The sequence below is a fragment of the Boleophthalmus pectinirostris genome, unplaced genomic scaffold (genome assembly GCF_026225935.1).
Source record: "Boleophthalmus pectinirostris isolate CB_2022bp ecotype Guang Dong unplaced genomic scaffold, ASM2622593v1 HiC_scaffold_22, whole genome shotgun sequence".
In the NCBI taxonomy this organism is placed as follows: Eukaryota; Metazoa; Chordata; class Actinopteri; order Gobiiformes; family Gobiidae; genus Boleophthalmus; species Boleophthalmus pectinirostris.
The window spans coordinates 17136409-17151054 of NW_026571190.1; the positions used below are offsets into that span (position 1 = coordinate 17136409).

The 14646-nt window shown below is 37.5% G+C and overlaps 1 protein-coding gene across 2 annotated transcripts in view; it reads right to left on the reverse strand.

Moving 5' to 3' along the window:
* Window positions 1–293: 293 nt before the first annotated feature.
* The window catches only part of card14 (caspase recruitment domain family, member 14), a 22226-nt gene continuing 7873 nt past the window's right edge, over window positions 294–14646 (reverse strand). Inside the window, exons 1-19 of one of the 2 annotated variants that reach the window (XM_055158282.1) lie at window positions 12843–13445; window positions 11486–11811; window positions 10451–10609; window positions 10257–10376; window positions 9607–9732; window positions 8824–8973; window positions 8201–8326; window positions 7962–8065; window positions 7547–7602; window positions 7193–7253; window positions 6446–6662; window positions 5554–5680; window positions 4639–4876; window positions 4218–4278; window positions 4040–4148; window positions 2651–2812; window positions 1673–1791; window positions 1089–1204; window positions 294–803 (exon numbers count right to left, since the gene is read on the reverse strand). In XM_055158282.1, the coding sequence (XP_055014257.1) occupies window positions 596–803; window positions 1089–1204; window positions 1673–1791; window positions 2651–2812; window positions 4040–4148; window positions 4218–4278; window positions 4639–4876; window positions 5554–5680; window positions 6446–6662; window positions 7193–7253; window positions 7547–7602; window positions 7962–8065; window positions 8201–8326; window positions 8824–8973; window positions 9607–9732; window positions 10257–10376; window positions 10451–10609; window positions 11486–11811; window positions 12843–12975 (2718 nt within the window). In that variant the 5' untranslated portion in view covers window positions 12976–13445 and the 3' untranslated portion in view covers window positions 294–595. Of the gene's footprint in view, window positions 804–1088; window positions 1205–1672; window positions 1792–2650; window positions 2813–4039; window positions 4149–4217; window positions 4279–4638; window positions 4877–5553; window positions 5681–6445; window positions 6663–7192; window positions 7254–7546; window positions 7603–7961; window positions 8066–8200; window positions 8327–8823; window positions 8974–9606; window positions 9733–10256; window positions 10377–10450; window positions 10610–11485; window positions 11812–12842; window positions 13446–14646 lie in introns of those variants that run through there. The other variant, XM_055158283.1, reaches the window with a different exon arrangement.

Sequence of the window (14646 nt, forward strand, 5' to 3'; positions counted from 1 at the left end):
GTCCAGACAAAACAATAACATCTTCATGAAGAAAAGTGTTTGACAGACCCTCCACCAGAAAAGTTACACAAAACATCTTTATCACTAAACATACCATTTAAGATCATTATTACAATGAATAGGCCCACTGATGTTCTAAATGACAGGTTTGCCTTCCTCTTCCTCTTTTGTTTACAATAGACTCTGGGTTCCCCTGTCTTTCATATGAGAAGTTGTTGTCTGTTTGTGGTGATCCCAGTGGTGTGGAAATTCACAGTCTATAAAAAGAAACTGCTGCAACATGATAAACATATTATTTTAATACATAATATGTACCTTTGTATAAAGTGTTAAGACATTGTGCTACATTGTGTTGCTGTAAATATAAAAAGCTAAGAAGCAGCTATCAGCTGGTAATGCTATAAAACCCAAAATGAGTAAAGAAAAGCTTTGATGTGGTACACATTTAAGCCTGTCACCAAATAGTGATGTAACATTATGAAAGTCATATACCATGTTACAAGTATCATAGATACATACAGTAATTCACAAACATGTTGTAAATCCTATTCTAAAACCCAAATATAAATATTTCCCTTTGTTTTCTGTGTTGAGTTCACCACAGGTCAGGCTCCACCCACACAATCTTCTTCTGCTCCTCCCAGATGACAGTGCGCAGGCGAGTAAACAGGGAGTTATAGTCGCACCAGGAGTCTGGGGCCATGCTGTGGTACAGACAGGGCAGTTTGTCCAGAAGAGGCTCTACACTGCGAGAACAGGCCAAAAGCTGCTCTTCAGAGTGTCCGTGTTTCTGTAGTTTGGATCTGTCACACATTTACAGAGAGAGAGGACAGATCTGTCATCACTGCTGTAATACGTCAGACAACCTGCTCTTCGAGATACTAGCACAATAGAACATCAGAATAGCACAGTAAAAATGTGTGATCTGTCTATTAAACAATTATAGCACTTTTTATTGTATTCCAAGAGTTCACGTGCGTCATCTAAATGCATTTTAATTCATAGATGTACTAATATTTGACTATCTTTTATTTTAGCTTCTGGTTATGATTTGATGATACACTTGAATCGAATGCAGAGTTTTATACCTGAGCTTGTGAGCACTGCGGGCACTCTGTCCAATGAAGATGATGATAGGGTAAATGTCTGCTCTGTGCAGTCTGCGGACACAGTCCAGACCCAGGGGCAGCACACAGTGAATCCCCTGTGGAAAACAGTGAAATGGTTCATTTTTGTATTGGATCAAAGTAAGAAAGTCATAGGATTGTTTTTGAGTACTAAAGTGGATTCTGTCTGAGACATCCAACCTCCTCTTAATCTACAGCTTTTTGTGTTTGTGAACCTAACTGTTGGAAGTTGGCAGGTATGTAACACACTGAAGGGGTTATAATCTGTACACAGCCTGCACAACTCTCCCTATGATGTTGTACATGTTGTATTATGGTCAGGGTACAATCAGTGACCAACAATTGAATGTAATAATTAAACATAAGACATGCTAAACCAACTTCTGTGAGTGTGTTTTGTGAAAGCCCATCTCCTCTTCTTGAGTATATATTACTAGGCAGGAGTCAAGTGTGGATAGTAAAGTAAGCAAATCATGTTAACTCAAACATTTTACCCACTCCATTCAATTAACTCTCAGTAAAAAAATCAACAAATACCCAGGTACCTTTTTCATAATTTTCTCAACACTCTGAGTGGTATAGCAAGAGTTTTCTGGTTGATCACACTCTTCCAGTATTTCAGACCTCTGCAGGCGGGCGGCATGCTCACTTGGGTTCAGCGTCTCTGAAAAACAAACAATGGAAGCAATGAGGACAGTAAACACCATGACGTCATACAAATGATGAATGCACTGCTAACAAAACATTCATGCTCAAACTGAATACATTTGATTTATTTATCACTTTTGTAAACGCTGATAGGGGTTGATAAATATATGTACACACTTGGTTGTCTGATATTTTTCTGTGTATTTTCGTGTTGTTAGTCTAAAAATAGTACATACTAGATACGCACTCGGAGCAGTGACAATGTTTGCTGTATTAATAGACCCTTTCCTTTCTATAGCTGATTGATTTCCCAGCAAAGCCATAAACGGTTAACAATGTGTTTACAAAGTGTAATAAAGTGGCGTTGGATGAGGAGGCTAAAATAAGAATTCTAAAACAGACAGGAATTATGAAACTTCAAAACCAGGACTAATACTGGATAAAACTATTTCTAACCAAGAATATAACAAAATTGTAAAGCAACTTTCAATTTCTTGAAAAGCATTATATAAGACTAATGCATTACAGTTATTACTAGAAGAGGAATACTAAACCAAGACAAGACCAGGACCAAACCAAGTCGACATCAGGACTAAACAGAAACCAGGGCTGAATCAGGACAAATGATCCTTACTTTAGTAGATTTAGTTCGGTCACATTGTATTCCAGTTTTAGTTCCAGGTCTATTCCAAGTTTAACCCCAATTTTGATGTGTTCAAATGTGAATGCACCCTAAAACAATGTCAAAATATTTAATTCATTCCTTTAGCAAGAATGAGAGACATTTAACTGATTCTAAATGAATGGTACAAAAACCCACAACTTGTCCCTGTGCCATACTTTGAGAACCTCTCACATCATGTCCCGCATCTTACCAGGCTCCAGAAGCTGAAACCCCTCCCATGTGACCAGCTTCTTCTCCAGGACACGCCCCAAGATGGAGGGCAGGAGCAGGATGGGTCTGCACACAGGGGGGAAGTGCGGTGTGACCAAGGTGTAGGGCATGAGAGTCACACAACCCTTGGCTGGATTGTCACCTACAAGTAGAGAAAATATAAGTTTAAAAAATGCAAGTGCAATTATTCTGTATTATTTTGTATGTTTAAATCACTATTTCATCTTTGCACTGTTTCTCAATACAACCTCTTGTACATAACTGAAATTTGTTACATTTGTTACATTTGTTACATTGCATTATTACTGTATTACTATTAAATTTCTATATTTAATTTTTACTTATATAATCATGCCTTATTTGACACCAGTCTCTTGCTATTTTTGCTACTTCTTTTGAATTATTTAATTATCAGTTATATTTTGCTCTTGGTTATCATATTATATTGTGATGAGTGAGCTACTGTGTTCCTTTGTGAATCAATAAAGTTTGTCTAAGTCTAAGGCTAAGGTGCTATGCCTGATTTCCATGACGTCTGATGTCTTAAAATATGAAAAACAGAACTAATTGATTTTAAACAATTTGCAATGGCCCAAAGTTATTCCTCTCTTACCTTATGCATTCCAAACACCCTGATTACTCACCATGCTGAGTAAAGCTCATGACGGTGTTAACAACAACTAGCATGCTAACACACACTTTCTGATTAATGGACAATAAAACGCTTTCTAATTAGACATACTTATTTTTACCCCAAGAGCTACTTATATATTATCTGTATTGAGGCAAATTTTGCTCAAATACATGAGAAAAATGTCGTACATGACCATATAACATATTAGTATAATAACAGGGTATCCCCAGGTTTGACTACCCCAAATTTTTGACTTTTTAAGACCTTTTTAAGACCACTTAAATGAAAATTAAGACCAACACCCATTATGCAGGTGAAAAACTCCAGATCCAATTCTAATAATGACAAACCAACTGATATATCTAGAATCTAAAAGCCACTGTGGATTAAACCTACACTTCTCCATGATCCATCCAACGACTTCCTCCACTCTACTGATTGTTTACTCACTGCCGCCGGTGCAATTGTTTGTGCATACTCCAAAATAGATGTTCATTCGCATTAGGTGATTTCACGTTGTTGTTTTCTTCCTCCCTCCATTTCACATTGCACTGCAGCCCAATTGAGTATACAGAAAAATAGGCTAATGAAATTTAAGACCTTTATGAAAAAAATAAAACTTGGACACATAATTTAAGACTTCTTAAGGCCTCAATTTAGGAACATGAAATTTAAGACCCTTTTAAGTCCCCGCAGTTACCCTGAATAATAAAAAAATAATATTTAAACACACACCGGATTCTGGACTCCCTTCATTTTCAAAGCTGACCCACAGTGGATTCCTCCCCTGGCGACCAGTGCTGACGATTCGAACACTTTGTTTCTGGGGCACTGCTCGTCCAGACTAGAACACAAAATAGAGATTATAGATGTTGGCCACTTGTGCACGAGTAATGTTGATTCATGATGTTACCTTTTGAGACTTGGTTTGGAAAGTCATATCCTCAAGTGCCTGGATCAAAAGTCCTTGTGCTCTGTGTGATCCAAAAAAAAAAACAAAGCTAGAAATTTTAAAAGATGAAATATAATGGAAAGAAAGGTGTACAACATGGTGAGTGAATCAAGCATATTTATGAATGTATTTTAAAAACAACAATGGCAGTAGACACAGAGCTCTGTTTTCTAGTGAAATTCTCATTCATTATTCTCACAGTAATTTTGATCGAATATAATTGGGTTAGGGTCATAAGTTACCCCACAGCAGGTTACTCTCAAATGTGTCTTTAAATCGTTAATACTTAGAGTTCTTCAAAATGTCATTGAAGCTGAAAAGGTGTTTTATTTCCAAATCTAGAAGTGCCTGTCCTTTGTTAAGCTCCATTAAGTCTACCAACCTGAAATAGTTTGGCACAGTCCCATTCTGGAGGTGCAGCAGCTGACAGGGGTGCACCTGACTGGCCTCCCAAGAGTCAGGTGCACCTGTCGGCCACGTGTTTGTGACGTGGAGGATATCGTTACAGGACACAGCCAGAGTGCCGTTGCAACAGGACAGGGACATGTTCACCCGCACATAGAAGGAGTCTCCAGAGGAAATCTCACGGCTCTGGAGCTGCCGCACTAAGGCCTGGTAGTCTGAACGAAAGAAGAGGCCTACTAACTTCTGTTCCATAATGATACACAGTACTCACTACCAGATATTATTAAAGAAGACATGTTAAGTGTTGGTTAAGCTGTATTAGATCAATATTACAGTTTGCAATGATCAAAATGTAAAATAAAGATTTATAGTTACATCTCCAAAAACATCATATATCTTCTTAAACTACTAAAATGTTTAAAATAATAGTGTACAAAATGCAGGAACTGAAACACAGTATATTAAATTGTATGTACATTTCTGCACTTTTTTTGTACACCGTAATTATTTTTAAAACATTTTGCAAAACCAGTTCCTTTCTCATGTTGTATGTTTTCATAGCAGTCATAAACCAAGGCATGTCTCTAATCTCATGAACAATGTGCTATAATTGTCGTGCAAGTCAACTGCTGGTGCCAGCCGTTTTCATGACAACTACAAACACATCAATCATAAGAATACAGCTCTTGTTTGAATAAGCCTGTGTGAAAGTACATTTTGTTCAAATGGAATGGTGGTAGGATTGCAATTTTGTCACCGGAGTAAAAGTTATCTGAGTTATTTTATGTATACATATATAAATAAATCTAGGACTTTAGTTACAGAGCACATTTCAAAGACAAGAGCCAAAAATGCTTTACACAGTGTAAGTGGTAGTGGTAAACACTGGTACCATTTGGCCTGGGCCGCAGAGAGAGGTGGCAGAAGCCTGTAACTTGACCCAGGGCCCAAACCGCCTCCTCTAACGTCGAATCCTCTAGGACCATTCTCAAAGCCTTTTCTTTCTGCTCATATTTCACCTGGAAAACATGAAGGAATGTTTAGAGACTGCACACTAATGATCTCTAACTTGTCTTCAAAACTTTATAATAGAATACAGTGATTTAAGAAAGATGGATATGTATATGTGGAGAGTCGAGTCTGCTCACAGTAAGGACATGGTTTTCAAGGAAATTTCTGAACAATGGAGCTCAGACTGAATTTTGCATTCATTTTTCTCACAGACTTTCAGAAAATGATATCTAAACTATAAGTTAGAAACCTTTCTTGGGGATAATCAGCTACGTGGCAACTAACCACCAGCGCTATAATTTTATTTAAAATATGTTTCTTTATAAACCACAAAGTTAAAACATTTAGCAGAATCTTGCATGTTAAACTACTTTTGGGTCTTAAAACAACCACGTTCTGGGTAATACTTACCACGTAGCTGGTTAGCTTAAGTGATGTTTTTGAACTCTTAATATTAGAATTTTTCAACAAGTTGATGGGAAAAATGAATGGAATATTTACGTCCAGAACCGGAGCTGGCTGTCACTGCTGAGCTCCACCTCTTAAGTAAATGCTAGATATATAATGCTTAATGCCATACTGTAGAACATTCCAGACATCAAGAGTGAAGCCCTCCTCTCTCCATACCTAAAGTTACACAATGTACCTTTAAATACGTTTAGTTGTATAGAACAAGGATACATACTAATTATAACTCCGAACATAAAATCAACACAATTAAACCCCCACCTTAATTTTGAAATATTTGCAGTTATGTGCTCATATAATCTTACCTCCACTATCTGAGCTCCAGGGCTGATCCCGACCATGTGAGCGGCGCTGCCCTCAGTCACCTGGTGCACGAACACTCCAGTCTTGTTCCCACCCACCAGAGAGATCTGCTGCAGCAGAGTCTCCCCCTGGAACGAGATGGTCAGCACACGGCCGTTGATGCGGATCGCTTTGGGACGAGAGCGCAAGAGGAAAGGAGGGGCTGAAGTCTGAGAGAGACTGGAAAAAAATAGAATTTAGTTTAGTTTTGTGGTTTTGTACAATGTTTTCATTTATTTAAATAATTGATTGATCTTCCCAATTGACACATAATTGATTTTCCATGCAAAAATAATACTTTTCCTAACTATTACAATCTTACAATGTCTAATAATTAAACCACTCTAAAACCATTCTGAAAAGATTCAACTTTGTGATTTTTTTCAATATCAATACTTGCTCACATTGGTATGTAGTATGTCGCAGTATGTGGTATGTTTTAGTATCAATTAGTAACTGGGTATTGCGTTTTTTTTATAACCCTAGTGACGACAGACCATTGCGATGAGATTTGTCTTTTAATTACACATTGTATTAACTGGTATTAAGAGAGTCAAAGTGGCTCCACCTTGTCTAATACACCAGGCTCACACAAGACCAGCATGGTCTATTTTGGTAGCAGCAGTAACATTAGAAGATAATAATAATCACGTTATTATATTACATGTTTACATCAGAGTGATTTCAACAGTGCTGAATAGAGAGCATACCTATCATTGTTGGTGCCATCCTCTATGGAATTCTTGCTTGTCTCCTTGCCCTCATTGCCAGCTAAACAAGAGAAAACCTGTTTAATGATTTGTCAATGCATGGGGATTTACAGATTAATGCTTCACTTTAAAATTTTGGCCATGTTTCAACTATTTTCAGAAGATAAAAATAGTGAGGAAGAAAAAACAATGCTGCACCCTTCACTCAGATGACAAACCCAAACTGCACACATGCAAAAAGAGTAAGGACAGAAAACAGATGCTTTCATATCTAAATAATATCTGGCTTGGTAACTAACTAACTAAATAAATAAATATACATATAAAACTTCTGTCTCTTCACTGTATACTTACTGAAAGGCAGGAAAACAAAGTCGTCCAAAAGAGAATCAGTTTCAGCATTTTCCACACTATAGGGAAAACAAATATTATTGTATATTAAAACATAATATTTTCCATAACTCTTTCAATCTTTAGCATTTTCTCTTTTGTATTCGCCACATCATTTTGCCCTTGCACAAGTGTAGACAATCAGAAATCAGATAACTCGCTTCAGATGTAACTGTTTACGTGACATTTCAATAATCTGATAAGTCCAATCAGATATGAGCTGATTTTTGGTGTGCATATAAGCATAGACACTGACATATTTTTACTGTTTCAGATGACTATCACTGACTCCTTTCTGTTCCATCTGAATACCAGTATGATACTATATATTTGAATCTGACTGGGCATATACGTCTGTTGTTTAAATGTGAAAATTAACCTGTTGTCATGGTAAAGCGCATCCTCCCTCCGCCGAAGAGACTCTGGACAGGGCGGCTCTGCATTTCGAGAGCGAACACTGGACAATGCAGTCTCTTCTTCACACTTTAAACATAATTATAAACACAATCACTGATAGAAATGTTCCCTAAGAAATGATAACATATATACAATACAATTTCACTGACCCCACAATTATTGGTCCAGTATTCTACCCCGGCTAGATTCCTACTCACATACCTCAGAAATGGGAGAACTCATAGAAGTCGGATCCATTGCATTGGTGCGGCAAAGTCTGCGTCGAGTTGGCAATGATGATGAATCCTCAAAACTGGACATCGGGCTGCCACAGGTGCTCTCCAAATCCTGGAGATGAATAATATAGAGAATAGCTAACAATGTTTTTGAAAATGGAGGAGGGAGAGAGGGAAGGGACATAAGTTGTGTGATATTGAATACATTTTCTTTTGCATTTTTGCATTATCTTGATAATAACACTCAGTCAGTTTGATAATGCATCAGGAAGGAGCTCAAATTTGTCTGTAAATATCTTGGTGAACAAAATTTGAATGGACTATGAATTACTAACTTCAAAAGTGCAGAAATATCACTTTATCCCCATGTTTATTTCTGTTAAGTTGATTTTTAATCAGCTCTTTTTGCTGTCATTATATTAATAGATAGAATCGAAATTTGCACATCCCGAGAACAATAGCTGAAATCTCAATTTTTCAGTATATGCACTAATCACCAATAAGAACAATTCAGACTGCTCAGTCTTTGTCTTACACACATTCACAAAATTACACATGTTCAATACAGCCACACATCTCCTGTTCAATACACACATGGACATTACATACATCTGAGCTCTTTCTCCTCCCTCTGGAGCCATGCACAGCCTTCATACTGAACAGTCTCTCCTGGAGCTCCACCAGCTGTGCTCGGAGACTGTCCTTCTCCGTCAGGATACGAGTGATCATGGCCTGGGCGTCGTCTCTCAGCCGGTACGCCTACAAAGGCATAAGGCACAATGTTACTCTACATTCAAGGGTTACACTTCCTGTTATATGCAACATTTTGGACCACCACAATAATTCACACGTATTTTTTCCTCACCACAAAAATGTGACATAGAAAGAGGATCTGGGGTAGGGCTACAAAATATTTTGTAGTTGCCTAAACGGAACAGAAGAAGCCTACTATGGGCAATGGTAGATTTCTCAAAATGTTTTATAAATCAGACAGTATCATGTCTGGGGCAAAATGAATCAAGTGAAACAAGTGAATCATTCATTACTCCCAAGCATGATCACATTCTTTGGAACTGCAGTAATGTTCAAATTATTTATGGACCCTAAACTGCTCACAGTCTTATTTTCTGATATGTAACATGCTGAAATCAGCGGAAAAAATAAATAAATCTTTAACAGCCTTTTCAACTAGATGGTACACGTATGTAAGTAAATACCACAGATGTAGAGATTGGCTCCTTTTCAAAGTTATGCAATTTTCTACACAGGCAAACAGAACAAAGACCTGAGGTGTGAGAGTTGGGCAGGGGAACATGTGATACCTGATGCGTGAGTGTAGGCTACTGGAAAAAACAGGTGTATACTAAAGTGAAGCAGAGGGGGACTGCTGACCTGTTGTCTCTCTTCCTGTAGCTCTCTCATCTGCTCCTGTATCACCGTCTCCTTCTGCTCGTGCATGGAACAGTCCAGACTCAGCTGCTGCACCTGCAGGCCCAGGGACTCCTTCTGCTCCAACAGCTAAGGACACACATACACAAGATATCAGCAATAATCTCAGTGAAATCTATAAGTAAAGACAAGCATTTCAAAGTTCAGTGTCAAAAACAAAAACTCAAAATGTAGATTCCTTAAAGACTACAAATAAAACCTTATATGGCTTATAAAGCTGTAAAGCTTCAATAAAACAACACTGTGAATTAAGCCTTTCTGACCTGGCATTTGCGTTGATAAAACTATTTATCTTTATAGAATAAGCTTGCTAGATCCTATGATTAAATTGAGAATATACTGAGAGTAATCAGGCAAAGTCTGTGTCCTGACTCCTGAATATGACACAGTTAAAGGTATTTTAGTAGGAGAACAAATTGCTTCCATTATCTTTAATTTATAGCCACATTCACACATAGTTCCCATAAAATCGCCAGGTCCAAAATGGCAGAACACTCAGTGACCCTCACTCAGACCGTGAACATTGCCAGGCTACAGGTGTGAATGGGGCCTATCATCATTCATTGTTAAAGTCATATATCTCTATTGCCTACCACTTGCTTGTCTCTGTGCAGCTGCTCGTTCTCCTCTCTGTAGCTCTTGAGCTGCTCGACCAATTCTGCCTGACTCCCAATGGCTTCAGCCAAGTCCTGGGCCAAGATGTCATTACGGGCCTTACACAGACATTACAACGTTAAGAATAATAGTAATAATAACAACAATATTAATTAAAGTCATGATTTCTCACTGGGTCTAGTTTCTCGGCCTTCTCCAGCTTACAGCGTAGACTCCACACCTCCTCCTGCAGTTGGGGAGCATTTAGTGATGACATACACCTTAAAGAGCACCTCTTCTGGTATTCATTCTCAGTTTGAGCTTTCTGCAACTCTGTCTGAAGCTGGTACACCTGCAACAATATGAAACAAGCAATGTGAAAATCATACGTAACGTTAATGATATGTAATGTTCATTTGTACTATTATTATTACTGGGTCATACCAGATGCTATATCTATTGACTTCAGTTGATTACAGGTTACCATACTGATACAATGCACACATTAGAAAACACTGTCAAAAAAGTTTTAAGAAAACTCAAAACAAAACATTTTCAGGAGCCTGTGATCAATAAAAACATCCATGGTCCTGTTTAGGTGTTTGATTTTCAACAAAAATGTTATTACAGTTCCAATAAAATCGGCTCTTTCTGATCAACTTGTGCTCACGTTAAACTCTAATAAAGTCTAATGTTGATGACATCAGCTGTAAAATATCAACATTATGCACAACAGGGTGCACTGGGTAATTTCAATCTTCAAATCTTCAAAATGTGGATGCAAGGGCAAATCTGAATTGTTAATCTTTGAATTCAAGTGATGAACTACTGAGACCGTGCCCATTGCCAATTAACAAACCAAAACAAAATGTACCTCAAAATGGTGTCAGTGGTGTTGTAGTCAATGTGTGTGAGTGTTATGTAACCTACAGGTCTGATACACATGAGAAATAAAGATTTGATTCCCCACATTGTCTTGTTGTTACAGTGTATGAAAATAAATAATGGAAATATGTCAGATTTGATTAGATAGTTTTCAGACACACATGGTTGAAATTACACGCCAGTAGATCGTATCATAAGTGGTTCAAGACTAATCTTTTGAATAGACCCCAAGGAATTTCAACTTTGTGCTTACTGCAGGGAGGAAACATAAGACTGATTAGTGCTGTATACTGTATTGAACAGACCCGGTTGTGTTATTTTGTATTGTCCACAGAACGTGTACCTGCAGCGTAAGGTCATGGAGGCGCATGTTGAGAGCAGATTTCTCCTCTATAGTGGCCGTGTAGCGCACATAGAAATCACATTTTTCATCTTTCATTTTGGTGATCTCTCGCTGTAAGGTCCTGATCTGCCTCTGCATGCGTTCGTTTTCCGTCTGGAGGTATCTGGTCTTCTCCTCCTGCTCCAAGATTTGGCTGATTTCGGTTTCCAGAGATTTGCAACGGGCAGTCATGCGGTTTGCCTCCGAGCGTGCCTCTGTTAGTTCCTTCTGCATCCCAGTGACGGCCCGGACCAGGTACTCTGTTAGCTCTGAGTACTTGATCAGACCTGTGTAGATGTAACAAAAAAACATAGTACAAAAACACATTACTAATGGGATTGGATCAACTGTAAGAAATTCATGCTTGCCAAATTATAGAGTGTAATTGAAAATGTAAGCTTTATTGCATCCTTTTAGGGTAACTTTGATTTACTAAAATATGGCAAGCCTTTCAAATTGCTCCTTATATCATTTAGTAGAAATCAGAGCTGCAAAACTAACAACTATTTCCAAATCTCACTTTGAATGGTAGCAATTTCCAAAAACTACTGAATCCCATTAGAAATTTACAGGGCTACTAAACACCAAAACCACTTTTTTCTTGATGAACTGTGTAAATGTGTCTAAAATTGAAACATAGACCTTAATCAATGTGAAATCTATATTAGTGATTCTGCACTTGGCTCAGAACACAACAGACAATTTTAAAGCAGGACAAAGGACAGCATTCAAGTCCAAAAATATTTCAACAGTTGTGGGAAAAAGGCGTTGTAAAGCCAATGTGACATAAGTAGTTTGCATATGTTTGTTCCATCATAACCATCTGGCCATGTTATATTAATGTTATAACACAAGAGGTGATGGGGCCACAGCAGCTTTATGTAAATCATCATAAAATGTACAGTTAAATATTTACTGATAACGTCACTGATTTAAAGCCAGTTTGTTGTTACTGAGAGAAGTGCATGGTGTAACATGTAATTTTTCAGATTGGGGGTGCCACCACATGAGAGATTTGCTTGGCATGTTCCACAGTATGGCATTAAACGATAACAAATACATTTTTTCCCACATACATACTGAGAGAAAGATCACCTCTCTACAGATAGGACTGGTGCTGTCACCTGCTTGTCTTGACTTCGATAGACAGTTTCAATGACATCTTGTGGGACATGGAGACAAGCAGGTGATGGGCCCTCTACTAGAGAAGCTTCATAGTACTTTTAAAGTCAATTTTTGTTGTTACTGTCAAAAGTGCACAGTACAACATGCCTTTAAAGCATGAAAAAAAAAATATATATATATATATAAGACAGACCACTGAAGCGTGACGGTTCGATGCTGGGTTTGCGCCCGGTCACTTGGGTGTACAGAGTGGGATAGTGGATCATCAAACTGTCCAATAATGCCACGGCTCCATTCCGGCCCTGGGTCCGCAGCAGGTCCAACATGTAGCCTGGATAAATGACAGGATATGACTGCTGACAGTATACGGAACACTAGACAACAATAGAGGTACACTAGACTGTGGTGCTGTGGGATATTTTCTGATCAATGTTTTATTTATTTATTTATCTATTTAGTTAGTTAGTTCGTTAGTTTTCAGTGGGACAGTGTACATTAAGAAACATTACAATAATTAGAATTAGACAAAAGGTTAGTTTTCATCGGCAGTCCCCACTGCCAGATGGTCATAAATTCATGTATCAAGTCATTTTGTTAAAATACAGGTACATCTAACATTCAAATACCCAGTTACAGTAAGTATTTACATGGGCATACAAAACAGATCAAAAATATGTTTATATAAACATATTTAAACTTTTAGTGCTCACAGTGCACACACTTATAATGTTGTTTCCTCATCAAAAACATACTTGGAATTGTGTTTTGTTCACAAATTTAAACACCCCCAAAAGGGCAAATGCAAACCTTGCATATTTAGGCTGTTTTTCTTCTCTCTCTCAAAAAAAAATAAAAAAAAATAAAATAAAAATACAAAAAAAACACTTGTGATGTCATGTGGTAATACAGGAAGTACTCCTCAGTGTTTTTATACTCCATACACGTTCACAAGAATCATTTGGATAATTCCAGCCCTAGATTTGCCAATCTCAACAAAAGGTAAAAGGTACTGTTTAAATCTACCAGTAAGTTACATGTGGAACTGAGCATTTTGGGCATTGGAGATGTAGACAGACTAATAATGTAGGGTTAATTAACTGAAAAATCATGCTCCACCATTTTAGTCCTTAACACATTAGTGAACCTCATAAGCAAGTTGGAAAGAGACAGTGCTTTTGTCATGTGAACTGTGGTCTCGCATGAAAGACATTTCCTCTTCGGATGTGGGCGTAAACAAACTGGGGTAGACTTGACCAAACCATAAGTTCTCACTTTTTTCCCTGGCTACGACCACAAGAAGTTTGCTTCCACTGCAGTTTTATGTACTTTCTCCCCCATGGCTGAAAAAACAAGTTGTTCAGTGAATTGGTTTATGTATAACCAAGGTTCAAGATTCTTTATTATCAAGTTTTCAATGTGTGTACTGTAGACATGCAGGGACGCCAAAACACAATTTCTGTCCATCCTAAACAATGTTAATCAAAACCATCATAAAACCACACATACACTACCAGTCTGTGCCAAGTGTGGACACACCCTCTCATTCAATGTTTTTGTTGTTTTTGTTTTTGTTTACTGATTTCTACATTTTATATACATATGGAAAATATAAAATATATGACTCAAGATATATGAAATTATGAAGGGAAGAAAAAATGTAAATAACTAAATATATATTTTATATTCAAATACTCATATTCAAATAAGTTTCCACCTTTTGCTTTTTTGACAGTGCTGCAAACCTTTGACCTTCTGTCAATGAGCTTTATGATAAAGTCTCCTGAAATGGTTTTAACAAAAGTGCTAAGTACAAACCAAGGTTCAAAGCAAAGGGTGGCTGTCTTACATTTTTTAAGATAGCCACCCTTTGTTTAGTTAAGTAAGTTGACTTATTCTGAGTTTATTTTTTTGTTTTTTACATTCCACATGTATTCATTCATGGTTTTGGTGCCTTCAGTGAGAATCTACCATGTAAATGATCATGGAAATAAAGAAGA